Source organism: Cervus canadensis, chromosome 30 (assembly GCF_019320065.1).
Source record: "Cervus canadensis isolate Bull #8, Minnesota chromosome 30, ASM1932006v1, whole genome shotgun sequence".
Taxonomy (NCBI): Eukaryota; Metazoa; Chordata; class Mammalia; order Artiodactyla; family Cervidae; genus Cervus; species Cervus canadensis.
Genome location: NC_057415.1, coordinates 24086527 through 24105602, shown reverse-complemented (window position 1 = coordinate 24105602; position 19076 = coordinate 24086527). Strand labels below are relative to the sequence as shown.

At 39.8% G+C, this 19076-nt stretch overlaps 1 protein-coding gene across 1 annotated transcript in view; it reads right to left on the bottom strand.

Annotated features, from left to right (window-relative positions):
- The window catches only part of RNF20 (ring finger protein 20), a 45065-nt gene that overhangs the window by 22385 nt on the left and 3604 nt on the right, over positions 1 to 19076 (bottom strand). Inside the window, exons 3-13 of the mRNA XM_043453359.1 lie at positions 15880 to 16047; positions 15613 to 15760; positions 15278 to 15460; positions 12372 to 12490; positions 10177 to 10323; positions 9947 to 10024; positions 9394 to 9513; positions 2719 to 2898; positions 1713 to 1848; positions 1277 to 1398; positions 782 to 1152 (exon numbers count right to left, since the gene is read on the bottom strand). Coding sequence (XP_043309294.1) covers positions 782 to 1152; positions 1277 to 1398; positions 1713 to 1848; positions 2719 to 2898; positions 9394 to 9513; positions 9947 to 10024; positions 10177 to 10323; positions 12372 to 12490; positions 15278 to 15460; positions 15613 to 15760; positions 15880 to 16047 — 1772 coding nt within the window. The remainder of the gene's footprint in view (positions 1 to 781; positions 1153 to 1276; positions 1399 to 1712; positions 1849 to 2718; positions 2899 to 9393; positions 9514 to 9946; positions 10025 to 10176; positions 10324 to 12371; positions 12491 to 15277; positions 15461 to 15612; positions 15761 to 15879; positions 16048 to 19076) is intronic.

The following is a 19076-nucleotide window of genomic DNA, read 5'->3' as shown; positions in this document are numbered from 1 at the left end:
AAATTCAGTTTAAAATAAACCACTAATCCTAGGTTTGACAGTTGAGTGATTAATCATCAGTTAAAGACTAAAACTTGATCTTACTAAACTTTCAAACATCTTAACGATCCTTTTCAAATGTTTTGAGGACAGTAGCCCCTCCAATCCAAACATCAATAAAGACTCAACTATGACCAATGCAGAGCAAGAAGGAACCAGTTCTACCAGCAAAGTTCCTGGTTGCGCAGGAGGAAGAGGGGGCAACATGTCAGGTTACGGCAGTGTTTCTTGACTCAAAGGTCTGTCTTACTGTTTCAGTGCCTGCAGAAGTAAACTTCCTAGAAATCTCTTAAAATGATCTGATATATACAAAAATTACTTAACCATCAGGCAAAGAGATCAATATTGTTCAAGTTATAGCCATACATATTCCACCTATTATAATTTAAATTATAATGAATGCCAACAATTTGCCCAAATCTACTAAACAGCAGTAGTTCATTTCCAACAGTTCTCATGAATGTTACCTCCGTCATGATATCCTTTCCCTTAATTTGGATTCCTGAGGAATAAGGCTGCAACAACAGGGTTTACTGAGACCTGATCACTGAACCAGACTATACAGCAGCCATGCAGGCCACTGAAGTTGTACACTTGATCAAGAACTGAGACCACATTAACTGTACACTTGGTTACAATGAAAATATTACAGTTACTGAATAAGCCATGCCATCATTCAAGTACAACGTCCTAACCTTCACTTTAGAGTCAGAAACAGTTACTCTAAAAACATTGCTCTTACTTGAGTTCAATCTTCAACTGTTTGATAATTTCCGCTTCCTTTTTCCTTCCATCATCATGTTTCCCCTTTTCTTTCTCCTTAGCAGACTCTCTCTCTTTTTCTGACTCTTTCAGTTTCTGCTTCTCTCGTTCTCGCTCCTTCTCCTTCTCCCGCTCTCTTTCTCGCTCCCTCTCTTTCTCCCTCCTTTCTCGTTCTCGCTCTTCCTCGTCGCGTTTGGACTTAATTTCGTTGACCTCCTCCTGAGACGCCTTCGATGCAGCAGACTGGGCGGCCACGTCCTCAGGATCCTGTTTTAGCTCTGCAGGCTCGTCCTTGGGGTCCTCGGTGCTGGACTGAGACTGCAGGAGGGCGCTGCCACTGCGCAGCCGAGTCTGGGAGGGCAGAGAAAGGAAAGCGGCATGCACGCTTGTGGTGACCACGCCGTTCTCCTCACCCCAGGACAGCTCTGCAGACTTAGCTGTAAACAATGCTTATCCTGTTCCTCCTGATTATTACCTTGTTCAGGTCCGACTGGGCTTCCCTCAGTTTCCGCTTATACCTTAGGACCTCCCCTTTCAGCTGGTGGTTGTGATTCTGGAGGCTACTGATGAGATGGCGCATCTCCCGGTTTATGGGGCCTTAAAAACAGCAACAGCAAAGTTAGGGAGAACTGTGACAAGGGCAAAGGCATGAGGAAATGCAGAACACATGAGGGACTTCCAAGAAACAGGAAGAACTGTCAAAAGGTAGATTCCTTCTCGGAAGACGGAAACGAAACTGACCAACTTCAGTTAAAACACAAGCACCCAGTCTGAACACCAAAATGCAGGACAGAATTCAAGTTCTTTAGGACTCCTGACCTCCAGTTAGTGCTAAAAGTCCTGGTGACCGTGCTGTCTTTCAAGGAAGGCATGTGCAGCAAAGCCACAGGGTGGAGCCAGAGTAACAGTACCTGCTTGTTCATTGGCAGCAAGGGTCTGCTCGAATTCTATCCTCAGCATCTCATACTCCTTGCGGACCTGGGCCAGTGTATCTTCCAGCTGGATCACTTCCGTCCTCAGCTTCTTATGAAGACTAACCTCATCTCGCTACACACAGAAAAAGGAACCAAACATTCTTATCAAAATGAAGTAATGTCACCATGTTCTAGGACTATGTTTCCTAAATTTGACCTGGAAGGGTCTAAGAAGAAAAAAAAGAAAATATCAAGAAAAGAGGGATTAGTTCCAATTCAATCAATACATTCAATCAACACTTACTGAGTACCAGAGAACTGCATAATACTGATTTGAGAACTGGCAGGAGACTCAAGAAATACAGGAAGTGGCTCCTAACTCTGAGAGTATTACAATTTAGTTGGAGAACTAAAGAATTAAACAGTATATCAGTAGTCAAGTAAGATATATTAAATTCATTTGGCAGACATATAGTAAATGACCAACTACCAGAAACATAAACTTAAAGGCTAAGGAAAATGCAGAAGTGAACACATAAATAAAAGTTTCTGCCTTAAAAAAAAATTATGTACATAGCCATGCAGCTTCTATACACTGTTCTCCCCCATACACATAAGACTTCAGCCACACTAAACCATTTTTTTTTTAACTTTTTCCTTTTTCTATCTACCAGTAAACTTGTATTTACCCTTCAGATTCACACTCCACTTTGGCAAGTGGAATCAGGGCAGGTCCACAGTCAAATCAGATGCTGTCTCCTTTATCACTGCATGCTTTGGACATGCTCTATTGCACCACACTGCATTCTACTGGATACTACTCTCCCCACTTGACTGTATAATCCTTGATGGCAGGATACCCACCATCTACCAGAGTAAAGACCTATAGTCACTCTATAAATGTTTGCTGAATGAATAAAAAATTAACTGAGCAAGAGAGAGTAAAATTATAAAATTTATGAGGGAGAAAACTTATACACAGGAGGAAAAGCTAGGCTGTTACCTCGATGAGCTCAACTTGACGCTGGTGGGTTCCCCTGGTGCCATGAAGCAGGGTCCGAGCCTCATCCAAGTGTGCTTTCAACTGTAGACTCTCATTGTATAGCACGGAGAACTGTGACTGCATACAGCGATATTCTGGAGTCTCCTTGACCACTTCCTCCACTGCACTCCGTAATTCCACCTTAGGAGTGCCCAAAGAAAAGTCAGAAGCACTGCCCAAGGACACACCTAACACATAGACCCATCTCAAAACTCATTACTGGGCACTCCATTGCTCTCCGAAGAGAAGAAATCAAATTCCACGCACCAGAACACTGACGCAAGCTTCCCTAACCAGGAAACCTTGACAAGCCAATCGTCTAACCCCACCCACGGGGTAAATCCTCCACAATAAAAAGGAACCACAGACCTCCAGAATACAGAAAGCCCACTCCAGACACAGCAATCTAAACAAGATGAAAAGGCAAAGAAATACCCAACAGGTAAAGGAACATGAAAAATGCCCACCAAGTCAAACAAAAGAGGAGGAGATAGGGAATCTACCTGAAAAAGAATTTAGAATAATGATAATAAAAATGATCCAAAATCTTGAAAACAAAATGGAGTTACAGATAAATAGCCTGGAGACAAAGATTGAAAAGATGCAAGAAATGTTTAATAAAGACCTAGAAGAAATAAAAGAGTCAATTAAAAATGAACAATGCAATGAATGAGATCAAAAACACTTTGGAGGGAACCAAGAGAGGACTATCGGAAGCAGAAGATAGGATAAGTGAGATAGAAGATAAAATGGTGGAAATAAATGAAGCAGAGAGGAAAAAAGAAAAAAGGATCAAAAGAAATGAGGACAACCTCAGGGACCTCTGGGACAATGTGAAACGCCCCAACATTCGAATCATAGGAATCCCAGAAGAAGAAGACAAAAAGAAAGGCCATGAGAAAATACTCGAGGAGATAATAGCTGAAAACTTCCCTAAAATGGGGAAGGAAATAGCCACCCAAGTCCAAGAAACCCAGAGAGTCCCAAACAGGATAAACCCAAGGCGAAACACCCCAAGACACATATTAATCAAATTAACAAAGATCAAACACAAAGAACAAATACTAAAAGCAGCAAGGGAGAAACAACAAATAACACACAAAGGGATTCCCATAAGGATAACAGCTGATCTATCAATAGAAACCCTCCAGGCCAGAAGGGAATGGCAGGACATACTGAAAATAATGAAAGAGAATAACCTACAACCTAGATTACTGTACCCAGCAAGGATCTCATTCAGATATGAAGGAGAATTCAAAAGCTTTACAGACAAGCAAAAGCTGAGAGAATTCAGCATCACCAAACCAGCTCTTCAACAAATGCTAAAGGATCTTCTCTAGACAGGAAATGCAGAAAGGTTGTATAAACGTTGAACCCAAAACAAACAAAGTAAATGGCAACGGGACCATACCTATCAATAATTACCCTAATGTAAATGGGTTGAATGCCCCAACCAAAAGACAAAGATTGGCTGAATGGATACAAAAACAAGACCCCTATATATGCTGTCTACAAGAGACCCACCTCAAAACAAGAGACACATACAGACTAAAAGTGAAGGGCTGGAAAAAAATATTTCACGCAAACGGAGACAAAAGAAAGCAGGAGTCGCAATACTCATATCAGATAAAATAGACTTTCAAATAAAGGATGTGAAAAGAGACAAAGAAGGACACTACATAATGATCAAAGGATCAATCCAAGAAGAAGATATAACAATTATAAATATATATGCACCCAACATAGGAGCACCGCAATATGTACGGCAAACACTAACGAGTATGAAAGAGGAAATTAATAGTAACACAATAATAGTGGGAGACTTTAATACCCCACTCACAACTATGGATAGATCAACTAAACAGAAAATTAACAAGGAAACACAAACCTTAAATGACACAATGGACCAGCTAGACCTAATTGATATCTATAGGACATTTCACCCCAAAACAATCAACTTCACCTTTTTCTCAAGTGCACACAGAACCTTCTCCAGAATAGATCACATCCTGGGCCATAAATCTGGTCTTGGAAAATTCAAAAAAATTGAAATCATTCCACTCATCTTTTCTGACCACAGTGCAGTAAGATTAGATCTCAATTACAGGAAAAAAATTGTTAAAAATTCAAACATATGGAGGCTAAATAACACGCTTCTGAATAACCAACAAATCATAGAAGAAATCAAAAAAGAAATCAAAATATGTATAGAAATGAATGAAAATGAAAACACAACAACCCAAAACCTATGGGACACTGTAAAAGCAGTGCTAAGGGGAAGGTTCATAGCATTAAAGGCTTATATCAAGAAACAAGAAAAAAACCAAATAAATAACCTAACTCTACACCTAAAGCAATTAGAGAAGGAAGAAATGAAGAACCCCAGGGTTAGCAGAAGGAAAGAAATCTTAAAAATTAAGGCAGAAATAAATGCAAAAGAAACTAAAGAGACCATAGCAAAAATCAACAAAGCTAAAAGCTGGTTTTTTGAAAAAATAAACAAAATTGACAAACCATTAGCAAGACTCATTAAGAAACAAAGAGAGAAGAACCAAATTAACAAAATTAGAAATGAAAATGGAGAGATCACAACAGACAACACTGAAATACAAAGGATCATAAGAGACTACTACCAGCAGCTCTATGCCAATAAAATGGACAACTTGGATGAAATGGACAAATTCTTAGAAAAGTATAACTTTCCAAAACTGAACCAGGAAGAAATAGAAGATCTTAACAGACCCATCACAAGCAAGGAAATCGAAACTGTAATCAAAAATCTTCCAGCAAACAAAAGCCCAGGACCAGATGGCTTCACAGCTGAATTCTACCAAAAATTTAGAGAAGAGCTAACACCTATCTTACTCAAACTCTTCCAGAAAATTGCAGAAGAAGGTAAACTTCCAAACTCATTCTATGAGGCCACCATCACCCTAATTCCAAAACCAGACAAAGATGCCACAAAAAAAGAAAACTACAGGCCAATATCACTGATGAACATAGATGCAAAAATCCTTAACAAAATTCTAGCAAACAGAATCCAACAACATATTAAAAAAATCATACACCATGACCAAGTGGGCTTTATCCCAGGAATGCAAGGATTCTTTAATATCCGCAAATCAATCAATGTAATACACCACATTAACAAATTGAAAGATAAAAACCATATGATTATCTCAATAGATGCAGAGAAAGCCTTTGACAAAATTCAACACCCATTATGATTAAAACTCTCCAGAAAGCAGGAATAGAAGGAACATACCTCAACATAATAAAAGCTATATATGACAAACCCACAGCAAGCATCACCCTCAATGGTGAAAAATTGAAAGCATTTCCCCTGAAATCAGGAACAAAACAAGGGTGCCCACTCTCACCACTACTATTCAACATAGTGTTGGAAGTTTTGGCCACAGAATCAGAGCAGAAAAAGAAGTAAAAGGAATCCAGATAGGAAAAGAAGAAGTGAAACTCTCGCTGTTTGCAGATGACATGATCCTCTACATAGAAAACCCTAAAGACTCTACCAGAAAATTACTAGAGCTAATCAATGAATATAGTAAAGTTGCAGGATATAAAATTAACACACAGAAATCCCTTGCATTCCTATATACTAACAATGAGAAAACAGAAAGAGAAATTAAAGAAACAATACCATTCACCATTGCAACAAAAAGAATAAAATACTTAGGAGTATATCTACCTAAAGAAACAAAAGACCTATACATAGAAAACTATAAAACACTGATGAAAGAAATCAAAGAGGACACAAACAGATGGAGAAACATACCATGTTCATGGATTGGAAGAATCAATATTGTCAAATGGCTATTCTACCCAAAGCAATCTATAGATTCAATGCAATCCCTATCAAGCTACCAATGGTATTTTTCACAGAACTAGAACAAATAATTTCACAATTTGTATGGAAATACAAAAAACCTTGAATAGCCGAAGTAATCTTGAGAAAGAAGAATGGAACTGGAGGAATCAACCTGCCTGACTTCAGACTCTACTACAAAGCCACAGTCATCAAGACAGTATGGTATTGGCACAAAGACAGAAATATAGATCAATGGAACAGAACAGAAAGCCCAGAGATAAATCCACGGACCTATGGACACCTTATCTTTGACAAAGGAGGCAAGGATATACAATGGAAAAAAGACAACCTCTTTAACAAGTGGTGCTGGGAAAACTGGTCAACCACTTGTAAAAGAATGAAACTAGAACACTTTCTAACACCATACACAAAAATAAACTCAAAATGGATTAAAGATCTAAATTTAAGACCAGAAACTATAAAACTCCTAGAGGAGAACATAGGCAAAACACTCTCCGACATAAATCACAGCAAGATCCTCTATGACCCACCTCCCAGAATATTGGAAATAAAAGCAAAACTAAACAAATGGGACCTAATGAAACTTAAAAGCTTTTGCACTACAAAGGAAACTATAAGTAAGGTGAAAAGACAGCCCTCAGATTGGGAGAAAATAATAGCAAATGAAGAAACAGACAAAGGATTAATCTCAAAAATATACAAGCAACTCCTGCAGCTCAATTCCAGAAAAATAAATGACCCAATCAAAAAATGGGCCAAAGAACAAAACAGACATTTCTCCAAAGAAGACATACAGATGGCTAACAAACACATGAAAAGATGCTCAACATCACTCATTATCAGAGAAATGCAAATCAAAACCACAATGAGGTACCATTACACGCCAGTCAGGATGGCTGCTATCCAAAAGTCTACAAGCAATAAATGCTGGAGAGGGTGTGGAGAAAAGGGAACCCTCTTACACTGTTGGTGGGAATGCAAACTAGTACAGCCGCTATGGAAAACAGTGTGGAGATTTCTTAAAAAACTGGAAATAGAACTGCCATATGACCCAGCAATCCCACTTCTGGGCATACACACTGAGGAAACCAGATCTGAAAGAGACACGTGCACCCCAATGTTCATCGCAGCACTGTTTATAATAGCCAGGACATGGAAGCAACCTAGATGCCCATCAGCAGATGAATGGATAAGGAAGCTGTGGTACATATACACCATGGAATATTACTCAGCCATTAAAAAGAATTCATTTGAACCAGTCCTAATGAGATGGATGAAGCTGGAGCCCATTATACAGAGTGAAGTAAGCCAGAAAGATAAGAACATTACAGCATACTAACACATATATATGGAATTTAGAGAGGTGATAACGATAACCCTATATGCAAAACAGAAAAAGAGACACAGAAATACAGAACAGACTTTTGAACTTTGTGGGAGAATGTGAGGGTGGAATATTTCAAAAGAACAGCATGTATACTATCTATGGTGAAACAGATCACCAGCCCAGGTGGATGCATGAGACAAGTGCTCGGGCCTGGTGCACTGGGAAGACCCAGAGGAATCGGGTGGAGAGGGAGGTGGGAGGGGGGATCGGGATGGGGAATACGTGTAAATCTATGGCTGATTCATATCAATGTATGACAAAAAAAAAAATAATAATAAAGAGATAATACCATTAAAAAAAAAAGAAAAAGAAAAGTCAGAAGCAGAATCTAGGATGCTAGCCAGGAAATAAAAATCTTAAACTCTCTGATGTCCTGTGCATCTCAGGCAAATTTTGCGAAATATATCTACCTATTCCTCTGGTTACATAAAATCTACCCCAAATCCTCCAAGAGGTGGTACCTGGTGCCTGCATTCTTCCACCTGAGAACTGTTTTAATTGCTACATGGTGTACACTATGTGCCCAAGGACACGAGTAGAGATCTGTGAAATCAGTCAGATCTAGGGACAGAGAAGAGCGCTATGAAATTTATCAGGATATTTAAGAAGATAGTTGAGGACATTGGTCACTAATTTGTTCTCTTTGTAGATAGTCACAGAGAAAAATACTTTTGATATTGTATCAAAAATACTTATGCTTCTAAGCAACTGTTAAATTCTTCTAACACTTCAACAGATTCAACTTGGGCTGTTTGTGTTCTGTTTTTTATTTTCTCAGTTCCAACATCTTTACGCATATATCTACTTAGAAACATATCAAATTATAAAAGACAAGTGATTGCAACTGAAAGAATGGTGGGAAGACTTTAGGAATCCGTTTTCTTCCACCCAAGAACCATGGGAGAAAATTCTAACGGGCAGGTGTGAAAATCAACTGACCATCTGATCCTGTGGTCAGGATCACTGACCAGAATTCCTTCTCTGTTTTGGCAGTTAGAAACTGCAGGGCTGAATCCTGTGGTACAAACTGGCAGACACTGACATGGGAGTGGCCTACCTACTGTACATACAAGCTTCTTGCATATGTTTTGTATACAAGCCCCATTTTAAAAATTCATTTTGGATCGTCACCCTAGTTTACCCTACTCCTCATTTTTCTCAACAGGCCCTACATTAGAGCACTTTGATTTAGTCAATGTACCTTTGAAGGCTGCTTTAAATCCTCTTCAGAACAAGGCAGGGTATAAATATTAAGTAAACATATAACTGAATAGATAGATACAGCAACGAAACTTATATTTTTCTCTTCCCTCATAAATTATGATGCTTTATGTTACGCTTCATACATGTGAGTTGATCAGCAAGAAGTTTTATCTTACTGCCCCTCAGAACTGTCTCCTACCTTTAGTTTTTCATTTTGTGAAGTGACCTCCTCAAAGTCTTGCCGAAGTTTCTCCAGCTCACAGTGACGGTTCTGAGCCAACTCTTTGTTCTCCTCAAGCTCCGCATTCATTTCCTCAAACTGGAGAAAAGGAGGAAATAGCAAAATGAGACTAAAGAAAAGGAATTTCTAAATCATTCCCATTCCTAAGCTTCCATCTCCACTGATCCACTCTTCTAGCAAAAACCCACAGTTACTTGTGAACACAATCCTAAGCACCTAACTAACACAACACCTGCCGCTGTTGTTGTTGTTGAGATGCTAAGTAGTGTCTGACTCTTTTTCCACCTCCTGGACTATAGCTTGCTCGCTTCCTCTGTCCAAGGGTTTCCCAAGCAAGAATACTGGAGTGGGTTGCCACTTCCTTCTCCAGGGAATCTTCCCTACCCGGGGATCAAACCCACATCTCCTGCATTGGCAGGCAGATTCTTTTCACCACTGAAACAGCAGGAAAGGCTAAGGCAATACCTCACACCAGGTCAAAAAAACATTCTGAGGGCATCGCTGATTTTACCTTCCGGGCGTTGATGGTGATTGTGCCACCATAGAGACTGCTGCCTGCACCATACACTTTATAACCTTTTGAATTTACCTATGGAGAAGACAAAGATTCTTTAGTGAGAGACACTAAAATTTTAGTCTGATAACCAAAGTACTTTCAAAGGAGCCTGTTTGTCCCATCCCTTCTGAGTAGACTCCTTAAAATGACTCCAGTCTTCAAACTATAAATAAAACAGCACTTGCCCGTTCTAAAACTTCTGCTAAGTGTCGGTTAAGTCGCTGTTCCCGCTTTCGAATTTTGTCAATATCCCACTGCAGGTCATCGATCATGGACTCCAGGACGGACACTCGTGACTCAGCTGTCTCCACTTTACTCTGCAACTTGGAAAACTACATCCCAAAGACAGGTGTTCAGTAAAATATACCAAAAATAAGACCAAGTTAGAAAAGGAATGCCTTATATTCCAAATCCCACAGAATTAACCGTATACTGTATCATTATAGAAAAGATTTAAGTAAGAGATACTTCACTTTCTTTCCAACATATGAGCATAAAACTGAAATCACAGGTTCTTTCAACAGTTCTGGATCAGTCACAATCAGGAAAACTGTAGAAGTCTCTAAGAACTCTCACAAGGAAAAGACTACCTAAGATTTAGTGATTTTTCTACCTCTGAGAAGCACCATTTCCCTATACAGACCACAAACCCATCAGAAAATATGTGTTTTTTAAGAGATAAAAGATAACATCCTTGATTTTATCAGACAAATATTTTAGGAGATAAAAATTCAAAGATTTATTTAGAAAAGACAGTTATCTTTACCCTCAACCTTCTCTCCCACATTCCCACAAATGACAATCCAAAGAGAATGAAAGGAAAACTTCCATTCTCTTTTTCAAGCTGACCCCAGGGCAATCTAGAATTAGATGCTATAAAGATACAAAAATCTATGTTGTTCTCTGGTTATTTAGGAGCTATATATAGCTAATGCTGTTTAATACTCTCATCACAAACTCACACATGTGCACATCAATCTATACATATCCTTTGTGTTAGTTTTAAAATATGGCCCCAAAATTCTTTGACAGTCCTCCCAACAGCAGGTGAGGTCAATGTCCCCACCTGTTGAATCTGGGTCAACTTTGGTGACCCAGTGGAAATGATGCTACATAACTTCAAGATGTCTGAAAGGCCACGCAGATTCGGCCTGGTACTCTTGAAACACTAATTCTCTTCCTCTCAGGAGAAGCCAGTTGCCACATAAGAAGTCCAACTACCCTGAAACAGCCATGATGGGGAGGCGACACTCCAGTGGACAACTGGAGTCTTAGCTGAGGAGAGTTCTTAGCTGACAGGCAGAATCAACAGCCAGCCATGATAGCCATCATGGACATCAGGTCAGCTGAGGTAAGCACTGTGCCTCTCCAGCTTAGAAATGCTAAGATTTGGGAAAGGGCTGGTAAAGGAAGACTTTCTCATCTTGGCAGCACCTAGTTTATACCTTAAAACATAAAAGTTATACTATTTTTTTTACTACAGTCCAATTTCTTTATAAGGACCACTATACTATAACCCCTTTGAAGGCTGATAAAAAGTATTATTAAACTTCCCAGATGATTCCCATGCAACCAGCCCAGCGTGCGCCTTGGCACTGGAGTTTCCGAAACAGGGTATAATGAAGAACATGGGCTTTAAAGTTAAACAGACCGACACCTGAATCACACATTTCAACCACTTTCTGGCTGTATGCCCTCAGACCAGTCCCCAGTTTCTCTGAAAGTGTTTCCTTAGCAGTAAGATGAGTTATTTGACCATGGAGATAATACTCATAAAGTACTTAAATGCCAGGCACTACCTACATGGTAACTATTAACTTATAAGCACAAGAGTTGGGTGGCCCAACTAAGGCAGGTCAAATTTCAGCACACTGTTTATCACCACTTCGTCTCAGTCATTTTATATAAATAAACACCCAAATCTTGACACAGTTTGCTTACGGCACTATGTGTGTCCAAGTTTGGACTAAAAATCCACATTCCTCAAGTTCGTAGGTCGTCATAAATGCAGTATTTCCTACTGTTCCTTCCTCAGATAAATTTCAACCAACCCATTCCTCAGTAACATTGTACATGGTCGCTTGGACTAATTTAATATTTAGGGGTTTGGTGTGTTGTTTTGAAAACTTCATGATGGCAATTCTTCCTAAAAACTAAAATCCTATGATGTCTATTTAAACAAAGTCAAGGAGAAACATTCGATTCCTTCCTTCCCTTAAGCCTTTCCTCGGGTTTTGATTTCTCAGAGCTGGTTGCTTTAACCTGCCCTTCAAAACATCAAAGCAGACTTTCCAGAGGAAGACGACCTTTAAAGCACTCAGTGCTCTGAGTCAACGCCTGGCAGAGCCCACTGGAAACCGCCTCCTTTCTGGTCAGGTACCTCCTGAGACATGGTGCAATGCTTCTCCTGAAGGAGGTCGGTCAGTTCTTGGAGCCTCGTGTTCTCTTGTGCAAGGAAGGAATTCAGCTCCTGCACTGCTTCCTCCACCATCAGATTGTCTGAGGGAGAAGAACTGTACTTTAGTTTAGCAGCTATGGTGTCACATTTTAGAACGGTCTACCCCGCCAAAGCATTCACGTGCGAGCTCACTTCACTTTCCTGAAAACTTCAAGAAATAGTTGGCTTTTAAAATCTTCCCATGACAGATAAGGCTTGCTTAGAGGGCTTAGTCCTTATTAAAGCCCTTGCTTAAGAAAATCAGTCAACCTTGTGCTTCTGCAGAGGGAGACAGAGGCAAGGTCACCTAACGCCCGTCCCTTTCTATGAAACCAAAATGCCCTGTGAAAAAAAATGGAGGGGGGGTCCTGTAACTCTATTCAGATAAGGAACGGTCACCCCCAAAAACTGCATTTTAGACTTGTAGACAAGACAGAGCATCTCTAATCAGTCTCAGACTTAACACTAATAAAATTCTGTTTTCTAAGGCTATCACAAATTCCTAGTATTCACTAACAGTGACATGAAGCCCCTCTATTGGCAGAGAAGGGAAAGGCAGAGCAGAGAGCAGCAATTTCACTGTTCAAATGGGCATCTATAAAATCATGAAGAACAAAGACAAGAGCATAGGATTACTTATCATATTCTGGAATACTATGCTAGATGTACTCCGGAGGCTCAAGAAATGAAATGTATACTGTTATTTACAAAGAAGGTAGTACACCCACAGAACTTAACATACCAAATTAGTATGTTTAAAGTTAGAGTCATAGATACTATAGCTGGAATCCTCTCAGGTGACACTGACCTGATACTCTCAGGTGATATGCTGACCCTAGAGACAGTTATCAGGAAGTGAAACTGGCATCCCTCTTAGAAATGTAACACAGGTCAGTCATGTGGTGGTTTTCATGGTTTTCAACCAAGATTACCCATCAGCATCACCTGGAGAACCTTTAAAATTAGATACTTACCTAGGACTCATCCTATACCTACTGAATAAGAATACTCATGGGCAGGGCCAAAAAACGGTATGCTCCAAAAACTCTCAAGAGTGATTCTGATTCAAAACCTAAGGTAAGAACTTGGGGCTGAATTTTAGTCCTCTTAATATCCTAAGATATTGAGAACAGGGCCCAGAATATAATAAGAGCTCAATAAATATTTAGTGAATTAATAAACAAGCTGATAAATGCAATTCTTTTGAATCAAGGGCCAAATAAATATGAGGGGAAAATGAACCGCCAAAAGTTAGAGTTGATGCTACAATTCACACTTCACACATCTTTGTCTCTTAGAACATTCAGCTAATCGATGGCAACCATCTTTTATGTTATAAATAACAGCAGCTTAGCAGTTTGTAACTTGTAATGAATGTTTTTACTTTTTAACTTGACCTCTACCTTAAAATGCATGCCATCAAAAGGAATAATTTTAAAGTACCATTTAATGCACTACTCTTTTTAGTTCCTTTTTTTTAAACACAGTAATTCCTTTCTTTGATTCATTTATAAAATCAAGTTTATCAATGACACAGTCTCTGCATGTGGCATTCTGTCTGATATAATATGCACATGGATATACTATAATACATAGAATATACATGGTATATCCATGTGCATATTGTTTAATAATACCGTCTAACTATTCAAGTAGAGCTAAGGGAGAAAGAAGTAACAGACAGCTCAGCTTGCATTAGATGACAGGGAAGATTTATAGCCATTCATTCACCATTATACAAGCTCCAACCGGACACCAGAAACAGGGCAAGAAAATGGAGAAACAAAGAGTAAGGCAAGACAGTGCACCAAGAGACATAGCTGGGAACACACAAAGTAGATATAACATATGAACACAAAAGTCTGGTAGGACACAAATAATACTATTTACAATGGCTATCTCTGGGAAAGTAAGACGGGAGGGCTTTTGTGATTTCTGATTTGTATATCTTAAAACAAGTATCCATTATAAATAATAAAATATAGAAACACACAAACACACTATTAGAAAAACAAAAGAAACTTTTGACCACAGAATTTTACCAAGTCCTTAATATGCCTCTCCTTCTAATTTTATTAACTTGACCTAAATATCTTTAAAAACAAAAGTACAGAGTAAGAAAATTCTTATTTTTCCCAGCCAGTGATTCAACCTCCATTATATTTGAAATCTCTCTCAGAAATGAAAGGTTAATCATCTTAATGACAATCAGAGAAATTAAAATATTACAACTAGACCATGATTATTATTTAAAGCATGCTGCTGCTGCTGCTAAGTCGCTTCAGTCGTGTCCAACTCTGTGCGACCCCATAGACGGCAGCCCACCAGGCTCCCCCGTCCCTGGGATTCTCCAGGAGTGGGTTGCCATTTCCTTCTCCAATGCATGAAAGTGAAAAGTGAAAGTGAAGTCACTCAGTCGTGCCCGACTCTTAGCAACCCCATGGATTTAAAGCATGAAGTCAGGACATTTAATAAGACGCAACCTAGCTACACAGGTACTTAACTACACTATACAAATTTAAGTTTCTGCATTAACTCTGAATAGTAACATAAAATAGAAGCTTTATTTCAAATAGACACTTTTCCATTCATTTATTTTGTTTTACCTTTTTAAACAATGAGATCTAACAATTCTAAAACCTGAGCCAACTCTGTTTGAAAATAACAAGAGATAACAGAAAAACAAAAAACAAGAACAGATTAAAACTGACTTCAAGAAATTTAATTAAAAATAAAGATATAAGTTTGAAAATAATAATAATGTATAAGTTTGAAAACTACAAACTCACACACAAAGATGAGTTCCTATTCCTCCCCCTCTGCTCCCCATCTCCCAGGTTTTGCCTCACCTCCACTGTTCAGCTTCCGTGATAAGAGCTCCACCTTTTCTTGCAGTTTATCATAGACGGTCACAATCTGGGACACCGCTCGGCGGGAGGACTCCACGCGTTCCTGCAGCTGAGATTCCATCTCTTCACTGGAACTGCTGGCCAAAGTAGCAAGGAAAGAGAAAGCTGGCTCTTGCCCTTCCCCTGAGGACACAGGGGGAAAAAAGAAGCCCCTAAAATTATAAAACTGCAAATATCAAAATCTACTTTTTCCCCTCAGATGGAGAGCCTCAAAGCGAAGCCCTACTTCAAACACCCAGAAAGCATGCCGCGGTAAACTTGTCACGAACACTCACCTCTCTCTCGGTCATCTTTCCGTTCTTGATTGCTATCAGAGTCTGGTTCTGGCTCGGGCACAACAAGGGCTTTTCTCTCTGTGAGTAGGTCTCCCAAACCTTGCTCCAGGTCATACCGCTTAAGGATGATACGGATGTTTTCATCAAACTAGAGCAGAGGAGGTACAGTTATGAAGATACAAAAGGAAGCAACTTTGGAAATAAAGAGAAGGCTAAGGAGAACTACAATGCTCAAACCAAAACCTGAGTAAATTAACAAGCTACTACCTGACTCCAGTACCGATTGACAATCAATAGTGAGGCATCATCAGTGGCCTGTCTTCGTTCCAGTTTTTCAATATGTTCACGGAGTTCATCTTCGATGGCCTGCCGTTGATCCAGCATTTCCGCCAGTTTGCGATTTTTGGTTTGCAGTGTTCGAATGTCTAACTCCTCCTGCCCCAGGAAACCAATCTTATTAATTTCCATAAAGAAATTAAACATATCAGCTGTTAAACTCAACAAGGGCTAATAAGTGGATAAGAAGTAACAGCAGGAAAAAAAAAAAAAAAAGAAGTAACAGCAGAAGAAATAAATACATGTCTGTTATGATTGGAGGAAAAAATGACATACGCAAATACACTAGAATCTTGACCTCAGTTCACTGTTCTAGTCACATGTACACAAACAAAATACTGCTACTGGGAGGCTCCACCATCCAGCCAGATCACCCTCTACCCCAGTCAGTCATCTGTCTCCTAAGGACTGCCCTTCATTCGTTCAAGACTGTCAACCAAGTTCTTCTGTATCCCAGTCCCTGTCAACACATCTCGTGACTTCAATACACATTTGGACATGTATGCAAGTGCACGAGCCATCTAATTCTCTAGCATCTATACCGTTAGCATTTTGAATTCCTTAACTTCAATGATTACCTCCGTCACTGTGCCAGACATTTCAAAAGCCATAGGCTAGATTTCTGTCATATCTGGAACTGTGCCACATTTGAAATCTTAAATTCCAACTTCCCATTCCCTGAATCTTCCATTCCCTGATATCTTTCCAGATATCTCATGCCGTTATTCTAATATATTAGTCTTTATCTGGATCTCCAAAATATTGAGTTTTCTCCTTTCTCCTCTGTCTCTACTATCTTCCATACCTTGATTATACCCTATTGTATATTCCTTCATACTTCAGCTTACTGGGCTCCTCAAGTACTCGACCTTTAGTCTTTTTATTCTATTTCTGCACACAAACCCCAGTCTGAATCAATCCACATATTGGACTCCTCCATTCCTACACCCAGTATGATGAGACTTCTAGATAAGGTCATTAAACTAGGGAGACTGGCACCTTTACAAAGTGGGTTCTAACCTGAACAAATTTCATCATTTGTCCAAAAATGTTTCTTTCTTTAACAAGTGAGCTAGCTCCTATTCTACATCAAAGCAAAGTCAAACTACGAAACCCTATCTGCTCTCAAATCACACTAAGCAGGTGACTTTGCTTCCTATTTTAAAGAGAAAATAGAAGCCATCAGATGGAAAGCTCTTCAATTCCCCATCTCCTAGATCCATTCACACAGTTTACCAACCTATGCCCACACTCTAAAACCTCAACTTGTGCTCAGGATCATGTTCTCTTCTGTTTCTGCAAAAATGTCACTCCATCAATAACAGTGTACCCGTCTCAGTACCTTTAACCTCTCTCTGAGGAGAAGCTGGTGGGGGGGTTGGGGGGTAGCGAGTAGGGAGGGAGAACCTAAGCAGAGAAATAGCATGTTGAAAGGATTACGCTTTAACTTTACCTAGAAATGAATGACTATTTTAAAGTAAGAATCATTTATTAGAGCACCAATTTCTTGTTTCCCTTTAATTTTCTCTCTTCTATCTTATTAAACATTCTTGATACACCAAAACAGTCAACAGTTTCCCAACTGTACCAGCTTATGCATACTATTAATAAATGACATCTTTAACTTTTCTTTTCTGAGCATCACCTTCCCCGTCTTACTCCACCTGAAACCTGGATGAGAACACTGTTTCCCTACAGGCTTCTCCAGTGGGGGCTGTTTCTCTCCCACACCCTTTGAAGCCCTGGGCCTGGAGACAGGCAGGTGTCCTCCTTATTCTTCACAGCCACTTCTAAGCCACTATCTATTTGCTCCCTAAAACCTCCTAGCTTTGCAGATCATGCCACTGGTCTGGATCACCCACCACTCTGCCTTGCTGCACTCATCTACAAATGCCCACGTCACTTCTCCACATTTCCTGAAGATTTAGCACCTGGCATGTCATCACTCTCTCCAATACTACTCATGTTGTACTTCTTATTACCAATTTCAATTCCCATATAGATGATCTTTCTTGCATCTCAGATCCTGTACCCTGACCTCCTCTCCTCCAATGATCTTGTCCTGTAGCTCCCTCAGCCACCAAACTCCCAGTTAGTCTTAGTCTTAGACTTAGCTATACTTGGATGTTCTCTATAAACTCAATTTCCAACACCTCATTCTCCACAGTTTTGCAGCTCACTCTCTCTAGGTTTCCGATTCCATCCACTCTTCAGCAACTCCAGGATCTATACTCCAATGATCCTATGCCTTCATCCTAAACCTACATCCTTCACTCCTCTTACTTCCTTGCTTCCTTCTTAATCAAACTTAAATGCCATGACTGGTCACACTGTTTTATAACCTTCTCCTCCCTTATTCTATATGTGCCTGCTAAAAACCCCAACCTTGGTAACATCCAATTCTCCTCCTATATCCATGAAGCTGAATGTGACTAAAAAAATAAAAACATAAAGCACCATGCTGACTGGCCTCAGTTTAAACTCAAGTCATAGACTCAAGTGGGTTCTCGGTGCTGCCCAGCAACGCTATCCCATCTCTCTAGTCCATTCTCTCTTCAAGATGACTATTTCGTACCTTCTCCTGTCTCTTCACACCTCCAAAACTTTCTCCCCCATCCTCACTCTCAGATGAGTCTTGCTTCTGATTTCACTGAAAAAAAACAGAAGCAATCAGAAAAGCATGTCCACATCTATCACCCACACTCCGACTACTGACCTATTATATCTGAGCCCGCATCCCTTGTGTTCCTCTCCTAGTTAAGGCCCTATCCCCCGCTTATGCATTATATCACATTCTCTCTTCTGTTCAAGAGACAGAACAGAACCAGTAACTGCTCTCTCTTTCTCCTACATCATCAAGTTTATGCTTAGTCACTCAGTCGTGTCCGACTCTTTGTGACCCCATGGACTGGAGCCCGCCAGGCTCCTCTGTCCATGGGGATTCTCCAGGCAGGAATACTGGAGTGGGCGGCCATGCTCTCCTCCAGGATCAAATTTATCCTATCAAATCATTTCATCAATCAATAAAAATGCCATATCTCCTACTTTAAAAACACAAAAAACAAAAACTTCCCTCAACCTCTGATTTCCCTCGGGCTGAGGCCCCATTTTCTTGGTTCTACTTTACA